General features: G+C 44.3%; 1 protein-coding gene across 1 annotated transcript in view; it reads left to right on the forward strand.

Annotated features, from left to right (window-relative positions):
• Positions 1 to 99: 99 nt before the first annotated feature.
• Positions 100 to 27,356, forward strand: part of IQCH (IQ motif containing H) — a 107,612-nt gene continuing 80,355 nt past the window's right edge. The window contains exons 1-6 of the mRNA XM_087704386.1: positions 100 to 175; positions 4,645 to 4,761; positions 5,252 to 5,349; positions 7,393 to 7,501; positions 16,364 to 16,483; positions 26,376 to 26,496. Of these exons, the coding sequence (XP_087560512.1) occupies positions 125 to 175; positions 4,645 to 4,761; positions 5,252 to 5,349; positions 7,393 to 7,501; positions 16,364 to 16,483; positions 26,376 to 26,496 (616 nt within the window). The 5' untranslated portion in view covers positions 100 to 124. The remainder of the gene's footprint in view (positions 176 to 4,644; positions 4,762 to 5,251; positions 5,350 to 7,392; positions 7,502 to 16,363; positions 16,484 to 26,375; positions 26,497 to 27,356) is intronic.

Here is a 27,356-nt window from a genome sequence, read left to right on the forward strand (position 1 = left end):
GCCGTTCTCCCCCCCCCTCATACGGGCCGGTGGTCCAGGCCGGAGCCGCGCGTCCCGTTGCTAGGAGGCGAGGTCACGTGACCCCGCCGGCCCCTTGCCGAGTGCCGGAGGGGAAAGCTCCACCATGGCGGGGGTGGCCCGGCCGGGGCTCGAGCTGGGCAGCGTCTTGGTGCAGGTGGGTGGAAGGAGGGCGCCTCCGGCCGGCTCCCCGGACCCCCTCGCGCCACTGCCCGGCCTGATGGGCTCCAGAGCCCCCCCTCCGGGAGGGAGGCAGCTAGGCTAAGCCAGGACTTGGCTAACCATGGTCTGTTGCATAAACCACGATGGGCGGGGCTTCAGGGCGGGGCTGGCGTCCGTACCTGGTAAACTGACCGTGGCTCGGTTGGCAACGCATGCTGAGTCGGCGACCCTCTCGGCCCCTTTTGCAGAGCGCAGCAAAGATTTTTTTAAAAGTTTTTTTTTAAAAAAAGATTATTTTTTAATGGTGGTTTGAATGGGGATCCCTCCTGGGCAAAGGCTGCTCTGAGCTAAAGCTGGGCTATCTCAGGCGACTCTCTCTGGATGAAACCTTTGATTTGGTTGCCTTTCATTTGGTTGCTTAGGTTTTGGCTGGGTGTTTATTTCCTACAGGACATCATTTTTTCTGGCTGCACAAACACAGCTCCTGTATTGTGTTAACCTGAGATAAGTCAAAAGCGAGAGTCAGGCCATCCTTTCTCCCTTGGATCTTTTCCTCTTTGACTGAGTAAAGTGCCTTCTGTCATCTAGCCTGAACAGAAGGATCCCTTGGCTGAATATGACCCATATGGACCTTCATGGGAAAGTTTTAGAAGGAAAATGCCATAAACATGGAATTGATGCTCAGTGGCTGCACAGCATCCTAACAGCCCTTCGCCTTACAATTGTGTTTTTGCATAGTCCTTCTCTGCAGTTTCATGGTTCGAATCCCTAGCGCCGCATAACGGAGTGAGCTCCCGTTATTATTCCCAGCTTCTGCCAACCTAGCAGTTCGAAAGCATGTAAAAATGCAAGTAGAAAAATGGAGACCACCTTTGGTGGGAAGGTAACAGCATTCGCTGTGCGCCTTTGGCCTTTAGTCACGCCAGCCACATGACCAGAGACATCTTCGGGCAGTGCTGGGTCTTCGGCTTTGAAACAGAGATGAGCAATGCCCCCTAGAGTCGGGAATGACTAGCTCATATGTGTGAGGGGAACCTTTATCTTCCCTGATGCACACAGCTCTAATCCTGTGTGTATCTCATGTAGATTTAACAAATGTTTTCCTCTCCTATTTTAATATAATTTACAGATCCCTCAGAAGTTACTGTTTTCCCTTTTTAATGTCTAGCCTTAGCCTTCTGGTGGAGAAAAAGCAGATTTAGTAGACATCTTCCAAAATAACTGAGTGTCATCTGTCTTTTGGACTACTCTGGCAATATGATACTGTAAAGAGATACAGCTTAGAGCTGATTAAATTTCTAAATGGGAAAGATAATGTTCTAGATTCCAATGGAACTATCTTTGATTTGATTTCAGAAATATTCCTTTAACAGATTTAGAATAAATGTATATATAAATAAATATATTTATGTAGAATCGACCAGGAGGGCAAAGCTATTTTTTTCAATCAGAGTCTTGTCTTAAAAACCACAAAACTGACATTCAGATTTTTTTCATACTTACTTTGGAAGATCCTACCTGTCTTGACAAATATATTATTTTCTGATAGTAGAAACCAATGCACTCATATCACAACTGCACAACTTAGCAACCAGGAAACAACTACGGTAGCTTTTACCTAGTGGGAAAGCAATCTACTTTCTGATAAAAGATACAGGACCCATATTCCCTTACTTCCAGAGACACTCTCAATTTTAGATGCACAATCATCTAAAGATTGTGTTAATCAGTAACAGTCTTTTCCAAAAGGATGCTGTTTCAAAGCATCATAACTACAAAGCATCATAATAAGCAATAAACCACTCAACTCTATGGTCGCCTTGGCTTTAATTGGCTCCATTTGCAGTGGCATTTTTCTCAGCCATGAGGAAATGTGGCCTCTGTTCCATTAGTTCCAGAAATAACGTGTCACATAGGCACCTGAACTCTTTTCTAAGAACGTTCTTTTCCCCCCAGTAATTTGTTTTATTCACAAAATTAAAATAGAACTCCAAGAAAGAAAAACAAAGCTGTCTGGGTGACTTTGGGGCAGTCTATTTTAGCCCTGCCAGAATATCCTGGTCTCAGTTTTGACTAAATAATATCTGTAGCTATGAGGATTCTGTGGACTTAACAGAATTTGATCTTTAGCAAAATATTTGACAAAAATATCCCAATTAGAAAGCTAGTTAAGAGTGGGCTGTTGGCTGTGATAAGGGAATACTTGATGGGCTCAAAATTCATGCTCTCAAAGTATCTTCTTCACCAGTTTGCAGTCTAGAACAAAGAGTAACAAGCTTTTTATGTAAAAGTCCAGGTAGTAAATATTTTAAGAGGTTAAATCAAGGATATTACACAGGTTCTTATATAATCGGGGAAACAAATTTCCCCACGTTTTTAATTGATGAAATTTCCTTTCTTTCACCCATTCACACTTCAGAAAGCCAGGGCAGGGGCTCCAGCAGTCTTGCACTTCTGCAAGTACAACTGGCAGGTCTGCAGGCGACACAGCCCAACCACTGTTGGACAGCACCAGCAAGGAGCCACCAATGCCCTGGGTGCTCACCTTCACCCTTCGCCTTGGGAACTCGCCTGAGGTTCTGGCCACTTAACTACCCACCTATCCATTCTTAGCTCACAGGCCATACAGAGACAGGGTGGATTTGGCTCATGGGCTCTAGTAGTTCGTTGGCCAGTAGATCTAGAACTTAATCAAGTAGAGTAGAAAGGGTTGCCCTGTGTCCTCTATTTTTCAGCATTTTTCTTAGTAGATGGGTAGAGAGGTTGCTTATCAAATTTACAGATGACAAAAGATGCAGTGGGATAGCTAAAACACACACACAGACACAAATTCACCAAAGTCACCAAAATTAGGGAAGGGCGAGCATTTGAGGGATCCCGTCTACTTGACTAGATGGCAAAGGGATTGGGAACAAAGAGATGGACTGCTAGCCAGGAGATGTTGCTGGCCAGGTGTAAATAAAGCCCAAAGTGTCAGAGGCTTATGGATAACCATACAAGTCCTTGGCTTACAAGCAGCCACTTAGTGACTGAAGTTAACAGCAGAGCTCCACTGGGGTTCTTATGACCAGGATTTGACATTCTAACCAGCCCTCTTGCAGCCCCTCTTGCAGCCCTCTGGGGCCTGGCAGCTGGGCTGCATTTATGGCCATTTGGTCTCTTGACTGCATTTTATGATGAGTTTGCTGAAAATTTATTTACCTCCAGTTTTCTACCAAACCTCACCCATTGCAAGCTATTGCTTCACTTAACACCCACATTATTCATTTGTTGACCACACATTCACTTAGTGGCACCAGGTATTCACTGAATAACTGGCACAAAATGGTCATAAAATCAGGTTACAGCCATGATGGGCATTTTCTGTTGTAACTGGAAGACTACCTGTGCATCTAGCTCTCGGCTTTTGTTAAATTCCTTCAGGCAGGGGAAGAGTTAAGTCAGGAATGCTGAGCAAGCCATAAATCATTTGACTCTGTTTTTACTGCATCCCAAATTCTTCCATGGTTGAAGTTGTAAAAGACAGTTCAGAGGAAGAAATCTGTGTAATTGCTTAAGCTAAAATGTCTTTACATGGCTGAAAGAAAAAACAGTGTTTTCTGTCTGATAAAATAAAGAGGGGGAGGGGAAGGAAATCAGAAGAAACTTTTTGCAAATGAAGTTTGGTTGATTTCTCCTAAGAAGCTGCGTGGGTTCATGAAAGCGTAGATGAGAAATCTTAAAATATCTTAATAGTTAAAAATGTTGAGATACAAGAATATTAACGTTATTGGCACTTATTCCCAGTTGAAGTACCGTATATACTGTAGTGCAGCTGCACAGAAGAATTTTCATATACCGTACAATTCTCATTGAGCATTATACCTATTATTGGAATGGAAGCCTAAATCAATAACATTGGTATTTGAGCCAGACCTAAGTTTGTACAGCACACTAATCCATCAAACACAGTTAAGAAGTTGCACATCATGCCAAAGGCAAAGGACAAGGCTTAACAGGGTAGACTTGTTTACATTATACACTGCAACACAATGGGGCTGTTTGATGTTGGTTCAGCCTTTGTCAACAGTGGCTGAATATGTTAACCTGGCCGTGCACTACAGCAGAGAGGGCCAGCAGGTAAATGCTGACGGGCATGACAATGCAATCACCCTTACACACTTTTCTCCAACATCCTGATGCCAGACTGTGATGACATCGTTGTATGCGTGTGGTCATTTTCATTTGTGGTCCCCACTGAACCCAGCCTGCTGCTGGTAGTTTTTCTTTTGCGTGGCCTTGTCAGAGAATACTTGCTTGCACCATCCCAACTCCAGCCCTGTTCTTTGAAATGCAGCTTTGGTCTCCCACTCACTTATAATATTCCAGAAGACTCTTGAGATTTAAGCAGTCTGATACTTTTCAGTCTTAACTTCAGAGGCGCATTTATATTCTCGTCTGCTCAGTGCATGCTTTCTTTTCTAGGTTCAAGAAGATCTTCAACAGTTGAAGGAACAACTGCGAGATTTTAGCCATGACTGGGAAATAGCAGATCCTGAAATTTTAGAATCGGTTGTTGAACAGGCAGAGGACAGACTGAGGGTGAGTGGATTACCTCTCTTAGTGGTAAAGAAAAACTGCAGGTAGTCCTTGAGTTACAACAGTTCATTTAGTGACCATTCAAAGTTATAACAACGCTGAAAAAAGTGACTTATGGCTATTGTTCACACTTACGACCATTGTGGCATCCCAATGGTCAAAATTCAAATGCATGACAACTGTCTCATATTTATGATGGTTGCGGTGTCCTGGTGTGATGTGATCACCTTTTGTGACCTTCTGACAAGCAAAGTGAATGGGGAAACCAGATTACTAACAACTGCACTAATTCACTTAACAAATGTATCAAGAAAGGTCCTAACCTGGGTCAAAATTCACTTAACAGAGGTCTCACTTAGCAACAGAAATGTTGGGCTCAATTCTGGTCGTAAATCAAGGATTACTTAGGGAAGGAGGGAGAGAGAGAGAGAAAGAAAGAAATTCAGATATATACAAATATAAAAATGCATATTTTCTCTCTATTTCTGAACAGAAGCATGCAGAGAACTATTTAAATGCAGTGAACAGATCAGTGCTAACTATTTTCCCAGCGGACGATGCAGAACGGACTTCAAGACAGATTTCCAGATGGTAAGAACATTCAGTTTGATTGGGTAAATATCTAAGCGGCAGAATTTGGCTGTTTTTAAGGAGTCCAAGATAGTTTTCAGAAGCCAAACATCAACGTACAAAAATGCTTCTGCTTTCTGGGAAGGAGGATTGGAGAAGGAGTTGACTGTCTTCACATGACACCAAAGAACTTTGCTTGTGCTTGACTGCCTTCTTTCTGTGGATTGGAAATGGCTGCCCACCCCTGGTTTTGGTCTTAGTGGGTGGTTCTTTAGATGTTTCTGGCTGAGAATGTCTCTGGATGGAGAACAAACCATAGAACATTCTCTCTCTTTCCCTCCATGCAAGATGGCAAGTCTTAAGACAAGGGCTAACTCACCTGCACACGAGTTTTGGGGATGGTCTGTGACAACTCGCTGCAGGAGAAGAGCTACAGGAATATCAAAGAATTGGTGGAATAGAATCATTAAGGAAAGGATGCAAAAGGAGGGGCAGGATGAAATATGAATGGCAAAAATTAAAATGATTTTAATTTATTTTAAATAATTAAATAGAATTGGTATATTGTCCCAAGGCACGTTTTCCCGCAAAGAGTGGGTCATGATGAGTTGGCTGTTACGAGTTGGCCAGGGTGGGTTGGCCACAACAAGTTGGCTGTGGCAAGTTGCCCCATTCCCTTGGGGCAGCTGTGGCCGGATATAAACGAGGCTTGTGTTGGGCAAAACCCTTTCTCGTCTGGACTCCTCGAATATCTGTAGCTGCTTATCTGTGGCTGTTGAACAAGATGAAAGCAATAGACATAGTTTATTTGGCCAATTCCCTATTTATTTTAGCTGCTCTTTGCAGTGGCCACAGGCTTCACTTAAGCCAATTAGGAACAAACCAAGAAACCACAAATTGGCGTACATTCATCTATCATGCCAAGCTATATAGGCTAAAACAATGTCCACAAGAAATTGAGCTTTCAAATTGTGGTTTGCTGTTGTTGAAGAAAGCACAATTTATGTTCGCTGCCCATGATGGCATGTGGACAGTCAAATCAAATTACAGTATATTACAACTTAAGAGTATCTGTAAACCTCAGCAAATATCTATCTATCTATCTATCTATCTATCTATCTATCTATCTATCTATCTATCTATCTATCTATCTATCTATCTATCTATTCCTCAATTTACATCTATAACGGAGCCTGCCCATGATGGCTGTAAGTCATAATAGTCTAAAAGAGCTGGTCATCTCAGACAAACCTGAGTTTACAACCTTTTTTATAGTGGTTGTTAAGCAAATCACTTATGGTCATTCCAGCAAACATTGCAGTCATTAAGTGAACCTATCGTTCACCATTGGATGTTTTTGCCAAAATCCAGAAGTAAACATCATTTTTTGGGGCAAAAACATAAACCGGCATCACATGGCCTTGAGCTGATGCAAGCATAAATGCAGGCCAGTTAATGAGCATTTGAAATGTGGACATGTGACTGTGGGGGTGCAGCCATCAGTTATTAATACTTTTGTGGGGTCCGTCATAATTTTTAACAGTCATTAAGTGCCCAGTTGTAAGTTAAAGACTACCTGTAGTGCTAAATACCTTTCTGCATTTTATCCTAATTACAGTTAGTCCTCAACCCAGAACCACAATTGAACCCAAAATATCATGTTGCTAAGTGAAACATTTGTTAAGCGAGTTTTGCTCTATTTGACAACCTTACTTGCCCCAGTTGTTAAGTGAATCATCTCAGTTATTAAATTAGCAATATGGTTGTTAAGTGAATCTGACTTTGCTTGTCGGAAGATCACCAAAGGAGATCACATGATCCCAGGGTCATGCATCCATCATAAATAGGAACCCATTGCCCAAGGGTCTGAATTTTGATCATGTGACCATGGAGACGTGGCAGTGGTTGTAAGTGTGAAAAATTACTCTCTTTTTTTGTGCCGTTGGAGAGTAAACGAACTTGTAAGTGGAGGGCTACTTATCCTGTATGTCTTCTTTGGGGGGATATAAAGATAAAAGCCAACCCTTTTGCCTGCTTTCTGATTCCATTCTCTTCCCAATTTAGGGGGATCCCCTTGGAGCCTTCTCAGAAAGAAATCATTTTCCCCAAGATGCCCGGAATCGCCCCTCCTATCAGGGCAGCCCTGCCTCCAGCCTCATCTTTGGGCTCAAAGGTTTGAAGCAACCAATGTCTTTAATCCTGCCAGGGATCTCACCGGCTTGTTCTCTTCCCAAGGGATCTCGCTCCAAAATGTTCACCCAAAGAGCCTCCAAGTAAAGGCCCACTTTGGATTTTCTTCTGCAGCCTAGAAAATGGACTTTGGGGCAGACGTCCTCCTTCCCTAAGGGCAAAAAAGTGGAGCCATAAGGCTTATGATGATGGTCAGGTCTTTTTAGTAAAGCATTGTGGCTTCTCCCTCCACAGTCCCTAGGGAGCTCTGACACAAACTGGGACTTGAAATTGAATCTCTCCTGTCCCAGGGCAACAGCTTAAGCCAGTGTCTCTCTGCCTTGGCCATTGGAAGATATGTGGCCTTTAATTAGTAGAATTCCTCCAGCAGCAAGACTGGCCTAGTAATTCTGGGAATTGAAATCCAGGTACTTGCAAGCTACCAAGGCTAAGAAACCCTGCCTTAACCACTACATCACACCAAGAACAAAAAGTCTTGGCCTGGATCAGCACAGATAGAGGAGGAAAATGCAACTTGTCCATTTGTCCCGTAGGCTTCAATTACTAAGGTGGAGGTTCGTTCTCCAAGCTTGTGGGTTGGTTTCCAAACATTTCATTACCAAGCTAGATAACGTGATAAGATAAGGTGAGGGTCACATCAGGTGAGGGTCTTGTGATGGGGGAGGTCACATCAGGTGAGGGTAATTGGGAGGATCATGACCCATCACAAGACCCTCACCTGATGTGACTTCCCTACTGACCAGTTGAAGCCCTTAAAAAAAGATACTGACACAGTGGTGAAATCGAGCAGGTTCTGACAGGTTCTGGAGAACCAGTAGCAGAAATTTTGAGTAGTTCAGGGAACTGGCAAATGCCATCTCCGCAGATGGGCCACACACACCCCACAGAGTGGGGAGGGAATGGGGATTTTGCAGTATCCTTCCCCTGCCAGGCCCACCAAGCCACACCACACCCATCAAGCCGGTAGTAAAAAAAAAATTAATTTCACCCCTGCACTGCACAACAACATCCCCATAGATGTTATCTAGCCTGGTAACGAAACATCTGGAAGCCAACCCACAAGCTCACAGAATGAATCTCCACCCTTATCCTACATTTGAGCTTCAGATATTTGTCACTATCACAATCTTACATTTAGTACTCATATGACTAGAAATTTTTGAGTTTCATCGTATAGATGTCAATGACAAGAGTCTTTTCTTTGACACTAAGCCCCTCAGTCTTAGCCCCTCAGTCTTAGCCCCTCAGTCTTAGCCCCTCAGTCTTAGCCCCTCAGTCTTAGCGTGGGGAGCAGCGTTAGCAGAAGATGCAAGCATGGCAGAAGACAGTGCAGCTGATGGTGTTGGGCTGAAAAGCATGCAGGGTCCCCCTAAAGGATGATCTGCCCACTCCAGAATGATAGTTGTGTTCAAGAGGGGTCCCTTCAGGGCATATGGACCAATACTTCCAAGGCCCCTTCTAGCCCTCTGAGTCTATGATTCTATATGTGTGGCTGACCTATGAGGAGGTCTAGTTACTAACCTTAGGAAAGGAAATGGAAGCTGTGATCTTTGGCTCGTTTAGAATATTCCTTATTATTACAGGTGGCCCTCAACAATTGAGCCAAAATTTCTGTTTCTAAGCAAGATAGTTGTTAAGTGAGTTTTGGCCCATTTGATGACATCTCTTGCACAGTTGTTAAGTAAATCACTGCAGTTGTTAGTAATCTGCTTCTTAAGTGAATCTGGCTTTCTCATTGACTTTGCTTGTTGAAATGTGTTTGAATATTAGTAGCTCGGGTTGGTAGTTATGCTGAGATAAACAAATCTAATGCCAATCTGCGTCACACAGACAGTACTTAAAAACCAAAGAGTGTCGCTCAGCAACGACAGCCAGCCAATCAAACAGTCTGAAATCAGACCATGACTCAGAAATACCTGAACAAACAACATTCATAATAGTTTGCACCTCATAAAAAGGTATTTAAAGACCAGTCTTCTGACAGGCAAGCACAATTCAAAGCGCACTGACAATGTCTCCTCAAATGGCGGCGAAACGTTTGCCACCAAGTTTCCAAGCTTGGAGCTCAAACCAACAGCCTGACTTTGCAAACAGTGATCACACGGCCCCTGGACACTGCAACCGTCATAAATATGAGTCAGTTGCCGATGAACCATAGTGGCACAGGGGTTAGAGTGAAGTAGTTCAGGCTACTTCTGCTGCCTGCCGCCTGCCTGCGATTTGGCAGTTCAAATCTCACCAGGCCCAAGGTTGACTCAGACTTCCATCCATCCAAGGTCGGTAAAATGTGGAGCCAGATTGTTGGGGACACGAGGCTGACTCTGTAAACCACTTAGAGAGGGATGGAAAGCAGGGGTGGGATTCAAATTTTTTTACTACAGGTTCTGTGGGCATGGTTTTGGGGGTGTGGCAGGGGAAGGATACTGCAAAATCCCCATGCCCTCCCAATCAGCTGGGGACTCGGGAGGCAGAGAATAGATGGGGGCAGGGCCAGCCAGAGGTGGTATTTGCCGGTTCTCTGAACTACTCAAAATTTCCGCTACTGGTTCTCCAGAACTGCTCAGAACCTGCTGAAAGCCACCTCTGCTGTAAAGCACTGTAAAGCGGTATATAAGTTAAGTGCTATTGCTACTGCAATCTGAATTTCGATCACGTGACCCTGGGATTGCTGCAATGGTTGTAAGTGTGAAAACGGGTCCAAAGTCACTTTTTCAGTGTAACTTTGAACAATCACTAAGCGAATGGTGGTAACCAAGGAAATCCAGCTGAGAGATAAGAGGCCTCGTGCCTGTCCTGAGCTTCTAAGCACAGGGAATCTCTGAGGAGGCAAGTAAAACATTTCTCAACTTGAAAAAGTTTCACTGAGGCCCCTTTGTGAAGAGCTACAGTCCTTTGCGGAGCCTTGTTAGAATGGAAACTTTGCTGTGAAGTATTTTCAGACAAGGCCAGCTAGAGACGACCTGCCCAGGTTTAAGAGGGGGCAGCCATGCTTGTACATTACCCACCAGCTGAGAAACAAACCTGGGGTCATTTCCAAAGCGAGGGAAGCATGGGGGGTCGTGAACGTGCATGCCCACACCCATAATTCTATGTGCCCTACCCCACCACGCATGCGTGCAACCCTCTGCATGCATGTGTGGCCCCCACCTTCCCCCCGCTTTTGGCACGCAATGGCACGGTGGGCCCATTTTTCACCCTCCCCAGGCTCCAGAGGCTTTCTAAGAGCCCAAGGACGGCAGAAAAGATCCCCCCCTCCCCCAGGAGGCTGGAAATGGCCTGTCCACAAATTTCCGGGTTGCCCGTAGGACTGTTTTTCGCCCTTTGGAGGCTTCAGGAGGCGAGTAAAATAGCCCAATGCACAAACCGGCAGTCCATTCCCGAAGGGAAGCCTCCGGAGGGCAAAAAAACAGCTGAAAATAAAGGCTGAAAGCGTGCACTGGAGCTGACTGGGCAACGCCAAGGGCTCCGCATGCCACCTGTGGTACGTGTGCCATAGGTTCGCCATCATGGGTGTAGGGTCTCCTGCTGGGCAGGGTATGTGTGGACTAGAATAGATGACTTACAAGATCCCTTCCAACTCTATTTAATCTGTTTAAGGGTCAATGAAATCACACATTCTCCATGAACATCATTTCTTCCACATAATTTGTATCTTGTATATTAACTCCCGAAACTTCTACTTTTAAAACGAAAGCATTATATTTATTAATATAATAAGTACATATGAGCTTATTTTTAAAAGTTTTCTCTCCCTGTAAGTAAATCCTTTCTCAGTCCTTATGGCGATCAAAATACCTGGCTCTGTTGCTTCCAGATAATATTCTAGATGTCAAACCCTTTAGAAACTGAATTTCCATTTCTTTAGATATTATTGATGTGTTGCCTATTGTTCATTTTTGACCTGCTCTTAATAATAATATTTCGTGTCCAAAATAATTTTCCCAACAGCAGATAAATTCACACAGGCAGGCTCTGTAAACTTTTATTAATCAACCACTCGGTTACATGGATGGTAACAACTCAGTTTGTGTGCGCCTGGCAATACCTCTGTGTCACATCCTTGGTGTGATTGCAGAACTCACTGGCAGGAAAAACATTTGGGTGAGCCAAAAAGGAACAAAATCTGGTTTTTTTCAATTACCTCCCAAGTGAAATATGTTTGACCTCAGTAAGCTAAGAATAAATTGGAGGTGCACGTTTTGGTTCATTCACTTTGAGTGAGTTCTTAAAAGGAAGGTTAAAGCCCAGAATTTTTAGCAGTGGTCTCCGGTGAGTTTGGCGGGACTGTTTTCGGTTGCTGATGAAAGAATTTTGCTAACCCTGCGGCACACGCTGGAGAGTTCAGAATTAAGTGAAAGGTGGATAAAGGATGGAGAAGTGCACCCTGTTCCTGCTGATTTCTCCTTTCCTCCCTCGCCACAGGCTGCCACTTGCGGTTGAAGAATACTTTTGTTGACTTTCTAGCATGGGGAGTTTAATTTTAGCTGTGACTGCTGGGAGAAGGAAGTCTGCTGGGATTCCAGAGAATTAGAAGGCTTTATACAAAATCACAGAGCTGGAAAGGTACCTTGGAGGCCATCTAGTCCAACCCCCTGCTTAAGGCAGGAGGTCCTTATACAATTCCAGACTGGTGGCTGTCCAGTCTCTTCTTCAAAGCCTCCAGTGATGGAGCACTCACAACTTCTGTTGGCAAGCGTTTCCACAGGTTAATTGTTCTCACTGTCAGGAAAATTCTCCCTAGTTCTAGGTTGCATCTCTCCTTGATTAGTTTCCATCCACTGCTTCTTGTCCTGCCCTCAGGTGCTCTGTTTTGCTTCCTTCTGGAATTTATAAACTGTTCCAGTCGAGGTAATTGTGAGCAGTGTGCCAAATGTGATGATAAAATGCAGTTAATGTACAATAAATGTAAGGCAAAATTTATTGTTTAACATTTAATAGCGATTCACGTAGTCCTCATTTAGTGACTGCCTCATTCAGCTGTAATGGTGATGAAGACGTAATTTAGTGGCCAATCCCCACATTTACAACTTTTGCAGGTCTGTAAAGCAAGGGAAAGCTGAAATAAAATAATAAAACTATGATTTTTCACTTAGCAGCTGCTTCCTTTAAGGACCAAGTTGCCATTCCCAATATTTGTATAATGCTCTCAGCACTGGGAGGTTTTCATTCACAATCCCCATTTTTTTAGGAGCTCGCAGGGAGTCCCGAGAGTAGGAAAAGTGGTTATAGAGAGGAAACAGGGAATACCATGTAACTGGAATACAGGTAGTCCTCGACTTACAACAGTTCATTTAGTGACCATTCAAAGTTACAACACTGTTAGGTAAGCTCCCCGTTGGGAGAGTGAGTGCATTCAGCGAAGCATTGTGAGAGTTGTGTTGGAGAACACACAAACCAGCATACAGAGACACTGCAGTTTAAATAGGCTCTTACTTTCGTGGAAAATAGAAGTATCAGAGTCCATCAAACAGCCCAAGTCATACACGGATAAGACAGTCAGTCATCAATGTCTTTCAGTTAAGGGCTAATCCAAATAACATAGTCCATAATCATACAATCAGTCTGGTATACAAAGTTTGCTAGCAGTTGCAAAACCTACAATAGCTCACGGCACTTTCTAACAGCCAGCTTCCAAAACACTCAGATCAGATCAGACCAGCATCTAACAAACAGAGAGCTAAAAGTCATCCTGGCTCCCTCTTATGGCTGATTGAGGTAAAACAGCAACCAATCACATTTTACAGTATGATTTAAAGAAACAGGTATAACATTGTTACATGATTTATATATTGCCAACCCAATCGTTAGATTATATTCCTAACAAACACCACTGAAAAAAGTGAATTATGATCGCTTTTTACACTTATGACCTTTGCAGCCTCCCCACGGTCACATGATTTACTCAATTGGGGTCACAAGTCGAGGACCGCCTGTATATATAACTGGGATGTGGAGGGTGCATGAGAGGAGGAGAGAAGGCCAAAGCTTGCAACCCCAAGATCCGGAGGAAGATCAGATGTAGAATAACCTTATTGTCACTTTGAATGTACATTAATCAGCATACATTAAAACAGGGGTGTCAAACTCAGGGCCCACGGAGGGGGGCCGGTCTGAAAATACCAAAGGACCAGCCCACGGGGCCTCTGGCGCATGCCCTCCCCATGCCCCCTTTTGGCTGGCAAACTGCTGCAGAAGGCTGTCCAGTATCCCCCCCCCCTTGCCGGCCCACGGAGGAGAACTACAATGCTGACCCAGCCCTCAAAGAAATCCAGTTTGACACCCCTGCATTAGAATGAAATTTTGTGGCATGCAGCTCTCAAAGGGCCTCCACCTCTAAAGTACCCTGCAGAAACATGACTAAATAAATGAATAAACGCAGAATGATGCACATACCCGAATATATTATATGACATGGAGAAACAACACAGTCTAGTTCAGCTGTATAAATATGCATGGCAAGGGAAACGGATCTTGAGTTTGCCAGATGGATGGCAGAGGGAACAAAGCAGTTACAGAATCTGGTAGTCCTGCTATGGATACTTCAAAGTCTTCTCCCAGAGGGGAGCAACAGGCACAGACCGTAAAATAGGTGTGTGGGGTCTCTAACCAGGCTTTGAGCTCTAAGCACATAGTGCTTATCAGCAGCATCCTGAATGACAGGTTATGCCTGGATTATGCCTGAACTTGCAGGCTGCTTCCCTGGGGCCATCTCGCCTGGCTCGGAAGCCACGGCCATCACTGGCTCTCGGTAGTTGAACCCAGAGCAGCGGCCATCTCTAGGAAGCACTAACCAGAATTGGAGGGGCGGGAAAACAGGGAGTTATTGGTTGTTTCCCAATTTCAGCTAGAAGTAACTAGAAATAACAGCCACGTTTACTGGATGACAAATGCGATGGTAGGAAGAAGACAAAGCCCACGGTGGATAAGATCAGGCGGGGTGAAGGTAAAACGACAGGATGGGCCCCGGCCTCAGTTTGCTAGAGTTGTTTATGATGCTTCATGAGCTGTCTCAAGAGCGATGGCGCCGTTGATTTGTGGAACACAAGGTCCTGTTTCTAAGGGAATATTGCAGGGGGGGGACTGTTTCCCCCGCAGAGGAGGGTTTTGTGGCTGCTGCAGCATTGACAATGTCAACCTTAGTGTTTTATTTAAAAAAAGGAACATTCTCGCTCACCCACAGACTCACCAGGCAAGCTTATTGCAGGCAATTTGCTACCCACAACAACCCCCACAGTCTGCACCTATGCAGGTAGCCCTCGACTTACGACCACAATTGAGCCCAACATTCAGGTTGCTGAGCGAGACATTGGTGAAGTTTTACCCCATTTTACGATCTTCCTTGCCATGGTTGTTAAGTGAATCATTGGCACTTACAAAGTTAGTAAGACAGTTGTTAAGTGAATCTGGCTTCCATGTTGACTTTGCCTGTCAGAAGGTTGCAAAAGTTGATCGTGTGAGCCCGGGACACCGCAACCCTCGTAAATATGAATCCGTTGCCAAGCATCCGAATTTTGGTCATGTGACCAACGGGGATGCTGCAATGGTCATAAGTGTGAAAAACGGTCGTACGTCACTGTTTTCAGTGCTGTTGTAACTTTGAATGGTCACTAAGGACTACCTGTCATCGCCTTGGGGATCCACTCTGGAGTATCTTCAGCTGAGATCAGTAACCTCAGGCTTCTCTGGGTCCTTGAACAAGGGTGCCCAGGCCAGGCCTGCAGTCCACAGAGTCTCCTTCAGACAGAGATGCAGCACTGCAAAGCTCCTTGGCCTCTCAGTGGAAGAAGAGGGCTTCTCTTCTGCCCACATGGAGAGCATGAAGGACTTCAAGCATCCAACCCAGCCATCCAGAGACATCTGAGGAGAACCGTTGGGTTCGTCCTTTGGGAAATGAGGAGGATAGTGGTGCATGATAGATCTGGGGCAGAGAGGCAAGCTGCCCCCTCCCATTTATATGGAAGTGGGCTTTTCCTAGTAGACAGAAAAGAGTTTGCTTTTTCTCCATTCTGAAATGGTTTGCCACTTGCGTTGCTGCCCGTACACACTGTGCTTCTCCAGCTGATGCAGGAAGGCATCACGTAGGGATGCTAACAAGGTGTCAGAGCTGCCAACCTGCCATGAACAATAGGGGGAAGGAGCCGGACAGGTGGTGTGAAGTGAAACTGATGGAAGTTGGTGGGAAGAAGTGTGCCTCTCAGAGACACTCAAGGTTGTTGCCCTGGCAGAAGAAGGCAAGACCGTTACAAAAACAAGCTACTCAAGTATAGTTGGACAAGAAAGGCCAAGGGAGCAGAGGAACCGGATGGGGAAAGTTAACCGGGAAATGTATGGGACGAACTTCAGTTCTGGCTTTGCTTTACTGCAGTTCATTTGACTTCTAATAAAACTGGTCCTCTTGCAACAAAAGGGAGCCTAGGGTTGTTTCTGCTTAGGAGTCCAAGCTGAGGCAGGTCTGGCCCAAGGTTGGTATGGATAGGGTGGATAGCGAGATGGACAGCATATAAATTTAATTAATATAGTGGTACCTAAGTACTCACCATTAATTGGCTCCGGGAGATGCAATGAGTATCAAAAGTGATGAGTACCAACTTTTCCCCAAAAGGAATAATGTAGTGAGTCACAAGGCAGCCGAAAACGACAAGTTCTAGCTTGGGCGTTGAGTACCAAACAAACAATGACAACCAGGACAAAATTTTCATATCGAAATTCTTTGCATACCAAGGTTGATGAGTTGAATACCAGTATCAACAAAGCAGTTGAATACCAAGGTGCCACTGTAAATTTAGTACTAGACAAAACTTTCAGCATTATTGTTGTAGACAGGCTGCATTGTGTTTCTTTGCAGCACAAGCTTTCAATGATGATGAGGATTCTGTGTGACCCAAAACATATATACCACCGAAGCATTGTAAATCAGAACTATGGTGTCAGTTTGCCGTTGGTGAATCAGAGGAAAACAACCTATGTAAGTAATCAAAAAAGTATTTTCATTGTTTTGTTTCTCGCTTCTAATTTTTCTTCAGAACAGTTAAGCCTCTGAATAACAGTTGGAAGTGACCTTGGAGGTCTTCTAGTCCAATCCCCTGCTCGAGCAGGAAATCCTATACTTGGCTGTCCAGTCTCTGCTTAAAATCCTCCTGTGATTGAGCACCCACAGCTTCTGGAGGCAAACCATTCCACTGATTAATTGTTCTCACAGTTAGGAAAATTTCTCCTTAGTTCTAGGTTGTTTCTCTCCTTGATCAGCTTCCATCCGTTATTTCTTGTCATGCCTTCAGGTGCTTTGGAGAATAGGTTGACCCCTCAGCAACTCTCTTGGGAAAAGCATCTAGCTCCAACAATATGCTGTTTTAGAAAACTCAGCACCAAGCTATTTTGTGCCAAAAAAAACCATTGTTGAATAGTTCACACATGCGTCTACATTGCTTGATCTCTTTAGTTCAAATCTTCATGGTGCCTGGCTGTTGAATGTACTAGCGCATTATATTAGACAACTGAATATTTGAGGGAAAGAATGAAAAGTTCTGATATCTGTGATAAACCACACATAAATGCACATCTTCACTTGCTTGTATGATTAACATTATTACCTTCTATATATAAACCTTCAGTGACTTTTTTTGTTTCAGTGAGATTCCCACTAAATTTTTTTTTATTCTGACAAATGTTTGGATTTTATTTTACACAAATGCTATTTACCTTCTAATTTATAGTTTAAACCATTTTTCTTTAAATAGTTTATTTTATTTCATTTTTTGAAGCATTTTTATCACCGTTTGTCCTAACAAGACCTTCCACAGTGCTTCATGTAAAAATATAAAACATCAGAGAACAAAAGTGGAAAGTTTGAGATCAGAGTTAGAGCTTTCAGTTTAAAAGTGCCATGACAAGTGCAATAAGAAGATCCTCTCTGAATGCCCTTGGGGCATTCCTAGAAAAAGGAATTTCACAACCAGAATGCGATTGTCACAAAATAAATGTGTTGGCTCGTGCAAAAGATCCTCTGAAGATAAATACTGGCAGATTCACACAAAAAGAGATCTCCTGGTCTTATGATGTTTAGAGATTTGATAAATCAGCTGTAACTCCTTGAAATGAATTAGAAGCCCAAGAAGTTATCATAAGCTTGTGGAAACATACTCTAAAGCAGATGTCTAATCTTGGTAACAACTTCAGTTCCCAGACTTCTCCAGTTAGCATGGATTCACAGTTGAGGAGCATCACTTCTGGAGTATAGCATGGCTGGTTGGGGAATTCTGGTTGTCCACAGGTCATAAAGTTACCAAGGCTGGCCTGGTTAAAGCAATTTGAACTGGGGAGTGAATATACTGCAGGATCCAATCTGAGTTGATCACCGTGACCGCCTGGATACATGTGCCACATGTGCTCTCTCCTGTAAAGATATCTTTAGCCATAGAGAGTACATTCATTAGGAATGAAGGCAAATTTACATATGCCAGGATAATGCTGCAGCATCCAATCTGAGTTGGTCACAGAGGTTTTGTCTTTTGAGTTTTCGGACTTGTGCTGGAACCCATCTTTGGGGAACTTCTGTCTAGCAGAGTGTGTGAGTTGGGCTGTTCTGTGTGTGGTATTTATATATGATGCCTCTTGTATGTGGCTTTTGTAGATATTGATTAGGGTGTTCATCGGGGGGAAATTCAGCAGGTTCCGACAGGTTCTGGAGAACCGGTAGCGGAAATTTTGAGTAGTTTGGAGAACCAGGAAATGCCACCTTTGGCTGGTCCCAGAGTGGGATGGGAATGGAGATTTTGCAGTATCCTCCCTCTGCCACGCCCACCAAGCCACGCCCACAGAACCGGTAGTAAAATAAATTAAACTTCACCACTGGTGTTGATGACTGGTTATTAAGTCTTTGGCTGCTTGTGCTGCCAAGAAAGTGATCAAATGAGGAGACCTGAGCTCACTGGTAGCCTCACACTGCAATGAACAAGGACATACATTCAATTTTGCAGCTATTAAGATAGTTGGATGAGCGGTTACAAAAACAGCCAGGGAAGTGATTGAAGCTTGGGAAATGGGCCCCTTGCCAGTCAACAGAAGTGCTGATTTGCCACCAGCTTATCAGACACTTAGAAGGTGAGGGCTGGCAGCACAGGCAAATGACAGCCAACAACTTAATAGCCAACAATCAACACCCCAATCAATATCTAAAAAGCCACATACAATAGGCACTATATATAAATACCACACACAGAACAGCCCAAATCACACACTCTGCTAGAGAGAAGTTCCCTGAAGATGGGCTCCAGCATTAGTCCGAAAACTGGAAAGAGAAAACCTCCGGTCCTAGTGAGCGACTCAGAGTGGATCCTGCAGCATTATCCGGGTGCATGTAAATTTGCCTTCATTCCTAATGAATATATTCACTGGGACTCAAGATACCTTTCCAATAGAGAGCCCATGTGGCACATTTATTTAGGCTCACCTGCACCTTAGCGGGCTCTTGTGCAGGGTTCCACCACAAAACCGCGATGCCCTTATCCGCGCCGACATAAGTGCGGAGGCAAATCCGCGGCATCTGAAGCGCTAAGAAAAAAACGACCCTACCGCCGCGACAACAGCGCGGTGACAGAAGGGCGTTCTACATGCTTCGTTCTTTGCCTCCAAATGTAGCCCTCCTCCTCCAGCTGACAGCGGCAGCGGGCACGGGGCAAAGCGGGCTGCCCAGCAGCAGCAGCCCGCGGGAAGGGTCCAGCTTAGCCGCGGGGGGCAGCAGGAAGCGGAGGAGGACGCGGCAGCGGCGGCAGCTGAGGCTCTCCCGGGCCGGCGAAGCGGGCTTGCCCGGCGGAGGCAGGCTGCCCTCTTCTTCCTCAACAACATCTCCTTGGACGGGCGGCCTCCGCCGCCGGCGCCTCCCCTGGAGGAAGAGGCAGGGTGGGCGGCGGCGGCGGCTGAGGCTCTCCCGGGGCCGGCGAAGCGGGCTTGCCCGGTGGCGGCGGCCGCCCATCCAAGGAGATGTTGTTGAGGAAGAAGAGGGCGGCCTGCCTCTGCCGGGCAAGCCCACTTCGCCGGCCCCGGGAGAGCCTCAGCCGCCGCCGCTGCTGCGTCCTCCTCCGCCGCCAGCGTCGGCGGCCCTGCTCGGGCCCCCCGCGGGCTTCCTGCTGCCCCCCGTGGCTGTGCTGGACCCTTCCCGCAGGCAGCTGCTGCTGGGCAGCCCACTTTGCCCCGTGCCCGCTGCCGCTGTCAGCTGGAGGAGGAGGGCTACCTTTGGAGGGAAAGAACGAAGTATGTAGAACGCCCTTCTGTCGCCGCGCTGTTGTCCCCGCGGTGATGACGTGCGGTGATGACGTCGCGACTTTAGCGACGCGATTTAATCTCCGCTATTTTGCGTAGCGCGGTTTTGTCGTGCCACGCTTGTGCAGTTGGAAGAATTCCTGATCCAGAAGAGATTGATCCTCAGCTGTGAATCTGAACGTCAAGAGACAGAATTCCCTGTAAAGAACTGCTTCTTATCTCAGATTTGGCACTCCCCTGTCTATGCCTTCATTCCAGCTTGCTAGCTCAGACCTGGCCTTCCGGAAGCAACCTCATGGCACACATTGAAAATGTTTGAAATAAATAATAGGACACAGGAGAACTTCCAGCTGTGTTGAAGCAACCTGTATGTATCAGCCATTTGATCCTCTTTTACTTACTCTCTCTGTTACTTAAAGAATTTTCTACAAATTATATCAATGACATTGCTATAACATATATCAGTACATCACTGCAGTATATAACTTAGCAGCGCTTGTGAAAATATTGAATTATGTTAATTACAGGCAATGAAAATATACAAATTAACACTATTAATTAAACTTGCATGCAAAGAAATGTTAATTGCACATAATTAGACGTATAGATTGGTGTTTGTGAATACACAAAATTGTGTTAATTACATTTGCTTAAATATGCAGATTAGCTGTGTTAATTAAAATAGCATTATTTTAATTGTGTGCTTCTTAAGAGTGGCCGATTAGCTGCGGGCCTCTTACCGCTCTCTCCTCTGGCAATTTCCGAGTCGCTCACCTCTGTCAAAGAGCAAAAATGCCCATTGAAATGGCCACAAAAATAAGTCTCCATAATTGCAGTGACCTCAAAGGAGCTCTCTGTCATTTTCATGTGCGCAGAATTGTTGCGTAGCTCGGGTGCTTGGGTCTCCACCTTCCAATAAATAAATAAATAATGCAAGACAAGCCTGGTTCCTTTTCATTTATTCATGAGGGAGAATTTAATGCCTTTGCCATCCCAAGTTTTTACTGAGTTGCCGTGTCCTTCTGCCCATTTTACTAAGTTTCTCCTCCACTCGTTCTTCCTTTTGCTTTCGTCCTCTGTGAAGCTGTAGGCATCTCTCTGAGCCTGGACTCTGCCCTGCTTGTCTCTGAATTGCCTCGGCCTAGGAAAGGGGCAGCCATTTGTTCTGGAAATGATTTTGTAGTAGTAGTAAAAACCACGGTTTTCTTTTCGGACGTGCTGTGGGATGGACAAGAAGACGGTGTAAGATCTTGGAGAGGGAAGTGGGGGGGAAGCTTCTGCCTATGGTTTCAATTACAAAAAGGGAATAAAAGCCCCAATCTTGGCATCTGGAGTGGAATCAGACCTAAACAAATTGATGTTCCACTGCTGTAATTTGCAGCACGTTAGCTGCATTTATAACAAGCGTAACAGAAGACAACAGCAAATTAATAAACTCTCCTTTTCCCCAAAACCTAAGAGAAGTCATAATTGGTGAGATCGGGTTAAGAGAACAGATGACTGCCTGCGCCTTCTTCTCCACCTAGAAATGGGAACATGAAGGTCACCTCTATCCCAGATGACAAACGGAGAGCAGGGTTTTTTTTTTGTTGGTAAACAAATTAATCTTTGGAAAGGTCACCATTTGTTTTACATTTTGCATCTAGTCCTTGTCATCTGGAATCCAAGATTGACTGTCACTCGGCAAGGTGGAGGGGAGCCGTCCATATCAGCATTCTTTGATGGAACTCCATGCCTGATTGAGATGCTATGGGCTGCTGGCTTACAGCTGTCGCTGGACAAGGAGGGAGGCCCAGCCCGGAATTCCAATAAGCCTGGCTGCCCAATCCTGCTCGGCACTGCCTGGCCTTTTGCCCACAAGTAAAATGCACAGCAGTTTGAGCCAGCTATTATCCGGCTCCCTTCCTTCTGTGCCGCTTCTGTTCTGCCTTTCAAAAGGCACCGCAGTCACGCATCTCTTCTCGGCCACCCACCTGGTGCGGTAATTTGAGACAGGTCAGCTGGAAGGACAGCCTACCTGAGGCTTTCGATTAGAAAGACTTCCCTAAGAGTCGGAATAGGCTTTGAGTCCAGAATGGGAGGATTGGGGCTTTGGACCATTGGATGGTTAACCGAAGAAGTTGCAAAGTTTCTTGCTGAAAAAATCTAGGCTGCCTTGAGCCAACTTTTCAATCTCTCTTCACTAATCAGAGGGAGGCTTTGCGGGCTGACAAACGTAATGGAAAATCGTAGGCTTCCGCCAGCCATGCTTACTCCATCAGATGCGCAGAGTAGGTAGGCTGATGTTGGATTTAAATTGGGGTGAGGCTGGGGCGGGGGTGGGTGGGGGCGAGATGCAGATGCAGGCTACCTGAGAGACAAATTACAAGTGTCTTTTCAATTGGCAATTGTAATGTGCCCAAAGCCCGTTGTGTTTGTGAAGGTGGCCTGAAACCATTTGATGTATGTAAGTTCAGCCGTCTCCCCGGCTCAATCGTGCTTGTAAAATTTCTTGGTTCCAAAAGAGCTACTTTGAAATCTGTAATGGAGCGTCTTGGGAAATTAAAATGCTTGGATACTACTTTTTCCTAGTTTTGAGCCTTTGTGCGAGATTTGTGCCCATTCACTCTTTTTGCATACAATTTGCCATGTTTGTCCTGCATGGAATCCAAAGGGGCATCACTGAAAATGGTGGCAGGGGTCCCACTTGAGAAGGAGCCACTGTGGAAGGAACTCTAACCCGGTGGGTGAAGGCAGGTCGAGGCCTCTGACTGTGACCAGTGCCGTTGGTGTAAATGTGGAGGCAAAATAGATTCCTGGGTTTTTCTCCCTTCTCCACCTCCACCCAATTTAAAACAAATAACAGTTCAGCCTCTCCATACATTTGATGTAATGAGCAGTATACAAAAATAGGGAACAGAACGGAATTCTTTATTGGCCAAGTGTGATCAGAAACACAAGGAATTTGTCTCAGATGTATAACCTCACAGTGTACATATAAACAACAAGTAATAGATCAGAAAACATAGTTACAATCATTAATCATAGTTACAAATCATAAATCATAGTTACAATCATTAAGTTACAAACAATAATTGATAAATCATAAACCAATAGAAGATAGTAGGAAAGATGAGAAGATAAGAGATAAGAAAAGATGAGAATGAGACAGGACTGAGGGAATTAAGTGTTCGGCAGAGTGATGGCATGGGGAAAAATTCTCTTTGTGTCTAGTTGTTTTGTCATGCAATGCTCTGGATATGCAATGCTTATCCCTATTAATAACATTTGTTATCTGAAAAAGCCCTACAGATAGTTCTCATGTAGTGACCAGCAACTTAGTCATTAAATGAGGCAGTCGCTAAATGGAACTCCCACCGTGTTTACGATCTGACTTCAGATTTCCTTTGCTTTACAGACCTGCAAGGGTCATAAATGCGAGGATTGGTCGCAGTTACTTTTTCATCACTTGTTGCTGCAAATGGTCACTAAACAAGGCAGTCGCTAAATGAGAGCTGCCTGCATTGAACTCCTGGTTTTTGGCTGTGGTAGACTAATATGGCTCTCCCACTAATATTAGCCTGCTGTATGGTGATGTGGAAGAAAGTGATAATTTATGTGGACTGCTAAGTATCTTGGGAAGGTACCAGATGCTTAAGTCAGCAGTTGGAGAAAAGTGGAAATAGTTTCTTAAGTGGCTAAGTTTATATTAAATGCTTCTGTATATTCATATTTTGCATTCCTTTTGTATTGAACAGCTTCGGTGCCCACAATTAAAAATCTTTTCACATGAAGTGACAAAATTAAGTGTCTTTTTTTCCTTCCGTTAAAAAAAAACATAAAATAGTTGAAAGGTTTCATCACAGATGGAAAAGGATTTTTGTTTTTGTTGGCTTGCTTTCTGGCAGGGGCGATATATTTTCCATGTGTCCATAATTTTGCAGAATCATTTCCACGGGCCACTAGTAATATGAAGCCATCATCCAACTAATTTATCAGTGTCGCTAAAGAGTAGTAACTGAAACCGCCTTGCATCTGGAGCCAAATGTTCTACTTCTGTTCCGTCCTCAGAATCCGCCTGATTCTAGAGAAAACTTGTTGGTGAGTTGCTCAGCTGTGAACACCGAATGTGGACAATGAAACGGTCTCTGGTGGGCGCAATCCGGTGTCCATTTTCTGTTCTGCAGCCTGCTGGCTGCCTCCTTCACCTCCTAAAGTTGTTTTGCCTCAGTCCTGTTTTGTTCCTAACAAAAGAAAAACAATTAAAATGAGGGGGGGGGGAGAAACAGAGACCCTTTAAAAACAACAACTGTTTCGTTTTAAATTGAACCATAGAAAAATAACCATATTGAGCAGGACATTTTTATCCACAAGAGAAATGCGCTTCAAAAGGACTAATAGAATTTCTTTTGTCTCCTGCCTCAAGTTAATTATACAGAGAATTGCTTGAGATAAAGAGAAAATACTTCTGCAGCACATTTCAGGCATATTATGCAGGGTAAATGTTTGCCGGCAGCCCAAATTAAGATCTCTGTTCTAACCTTTGAAAATTGTATTCTGATGTAATGTTTCTCTCCCCACCAAAATGTTTTCATGATATTAAGACACGTCCAATTCATTGCCTTGAAATGAGTCGTTGGCTATAGCAGTGTTTATCCTGTGAGCAGGATGTCTGATTGTGTCCGGCTCTTTCTTTCTGGTCTGGGAGTTGAAGTCTACAAGTCTTAAAGTTGCCAAGTTTGAAGACCTCTGTTCTTGAGGGATATTAGCCTCTCAGGTTACGTATTAGGCAGGTGTTACAATAGTAAGCTTAGCAAAGATATCTAACCAAAAGGGCTTTTGGGGGGTAAGTCCAAAATAAATGTGTTTTTTTTTAAAGATGATCACTTTATCAATTTCTAAAGTGAAGATGCCACACAGCTAGCAGATAATAAAGCAAAGACAGGGCTATTCTAATTTAACAAAATAACAGAGTTGGAAGGGACCTTGGAGGTCTTCTAGTCCAACCCCCTGCTCAAGCAGGAGAGCCTATACCATTTTAGACAAGTGGCTGCCCACTCTTCTTAAAAACCTCCAGTGTTGGAGCACCCACAACTTTTGAAAGCAAGTGTTTCCACTGGTTAATTGTGCTCACTGTTTGTAAATTTCTTCTTAGTTCCAGGTTGCTCCTCTCCTTGATTAGTTTCCATCCATTGTTTCTCATCTTGCCTTCTGGTGCTTTGGAAAGTACTTTGACCCTTTCTTCTTTGTGGCAGCCCCTGAAATATTGGAACACTAGTATCATGGCGCCCGCTAGAATCAAGACCAACTCTTATTTAATTTTCATTGTTCTGAAACAGTGCTGTAAATTGAGCACCAAACAAGAGATTTTCTAACTAATCAAATAGAAGTACAAAAAGTTATTTATCCTGCCGCAATCGTATGACTCCCTGTGATTAATGAAATATTCTCTGTGAAGCAGTGAATAAACAGCCATTTTTTGCAGCTATGTTTAGTAGAGTGATGAGCATTCATATACACAACCGACTTTCACCAGACCATCATAAGAGATCTAAAAACAAAGTTTGGATTAGAAGAAAAAAATGTGAACTCAATTATTCAGATTTTTCTATAGATAACCATTTTGGGATTTCTTTGTTTAGTTATGTTTAGAATAGAAAAGAATAACAGAGTTGTAAGGGACCTGAGAGGTCTTCTCGTCCAAACCCCTACCTAGGCAAGAAACCCTATACTGTTTCAGACAAATGGCTATTCAACATCTTCTTAAAGACTTCCAGTGTTGAAGCATTCATGACTTCTGGAGGGAAGCTGTTCCACTGATTCATTGTTCTAACTGTCAGGAAATTTATCCTCCATTCTAAGTTGCTTCTCTGCTTGATTAGTTTCCACCCATTGCTTCTTGTCCTGCCCTCAGGTGCTTTGGAGAATAGCTTGATTTCCTCTTCCTTGTGGCAGCCCCTGAGATATTGGAACACATCGTTATATGTGTGTCAGTGGTGGGTTACGAACGGTATGCCCCGGTACAGGCGTACCAGTGCTGGCCAGAAGCATCAGGTACTGTTCCAGTACAGTGCTCCGGAGAGCCCACCCACCTGCCTGTGGTCCCTACTGGTATTTGAGCTATTCGGCGCACGGTGCGTACACCGCCTGTGCAATGCTCCGCCGAGCAGCTGGAGCATTGAGTAGCATTGCAGGAGGTAAGGACGCAAGTACACTCTATGTGCGTTTATGTGGTGGACGCCGGGCCCTTTTGCACCGTATGGGTTGCAATGGGATCTGGAACCTACCTCTGGGGTGTGTGTGTGTACGTACACACAAACACACACACACACACACAGAGACTCCTAACTAACTGGCAAAGATGACTTTTTAAAAAACATTGACTATTACATAATGGGTTTCCTAAAATATTAGTTATCTTCTAAATTACATGAATTGTAGATAGAACCCCATAGTCTATTCCATACTCCCAAACCATGAAACCTGAGCCTGTACCAATTTTTGGGTGGTTAGTATCAAATCATATTTTGTTGCCTCAAAAAGGTTCCTAGACCTAAGTGGTTCATAAAATCATCAAATTAGCATCTGAAAGAGGAAATGTTTTTTTCCCCTTTATTTAGGCACCCACACACAAGATTGCAAAAGGTGTGACTGTCAACAACCTTTCCGTAGCTCTACCAGCCGCCTCTTGGAACAAGATTCGCCCTGCCATGCCTGTTTCGGAGAAAGATGCAGGGAGAGGTCAGTCATGGCGTCTTTGCCTCTGCAAATATAATACCTTGGCCAGAGAGATTGTGGCCCTGATCGTTGGTCAGCCACTAGCTGTACATAGAACATAGGATAATAGGCTTGGAAGGGACCTTTGAAGTCTTCTAGTCCAGCCCCCTGCTGAAGCAGGAAACCCTATTCCATTCTGGACCAATTGATTGTCCAGTCTCTTCTTAAAAGCCTCAAGTGATGGAGTCCCTACCACTCTTGGAGGCAAATTGTTCCCCTCGTTAATTGCTCCCACTGTCAGGAAATTTCTCCTTATAGGTAGTTCTTAACTTATTACCATAAGTACCAAATTTTCTGTTTGCTAAGTGAGACATTTGTTAAGTGAGCTTTGCCCCATTTTACAACCTTTTTTGCCACAGTTGTTAAGTGAATCATTGCAGATGTTAAGTTAGTAGCACGGGTGTTAAGTGAATCTGGCTTCCCCATTGATTTTGCTTGTTAGACGGTCGTGAAAGGGGAACCACATGACCTCAGGACATAAATACGAATCAATTGCTCAGTGTTTGAATTTTGATCACATGGGGATGCTGCATCCGTCATAAGTGTGAAAAAGTCACTTTTTTCCATGCTGTTGTAACTTTGGTCACTAAGCAAATGATTACGAGCTGCGGTGGCGCAGTGGTTAGAGTGCAGTACTGCAGGCTACTTCTGCTGACTGCTGGTTGCTTGTGATTTGGCAGTTCAAATCTCACCAGGCTCAAGGCTGACTCAGCCTTCCCTTCTTCCGAGGTGGGTAAAATGAGGACCCAGACCAGAGGCTGACTCTGTAAACCACTTAGAGAGGGCTATAAAAGCATGGTGAAGTGGTATATGAGTCTAAGGGC

Source organism: Thamnophis sirtalis, unplaced genomic scaffold (assembly GCF_051295495.1).
Source record: "Thamnophis sirtalis isolate CommonGarterSnake01/CBP01778 unplaced genomic scaffold, rThaSir2_p1.2 scaffold_2, whole genome shotgun sequence".
Classification (NCBI taxonomy): domain Eukaryota; kingdom Metazoa; phylum Chordata; class Lepidosauria; order Squamata; family Natricidae; genus Thamnophis; species Thamnophis sirtalis.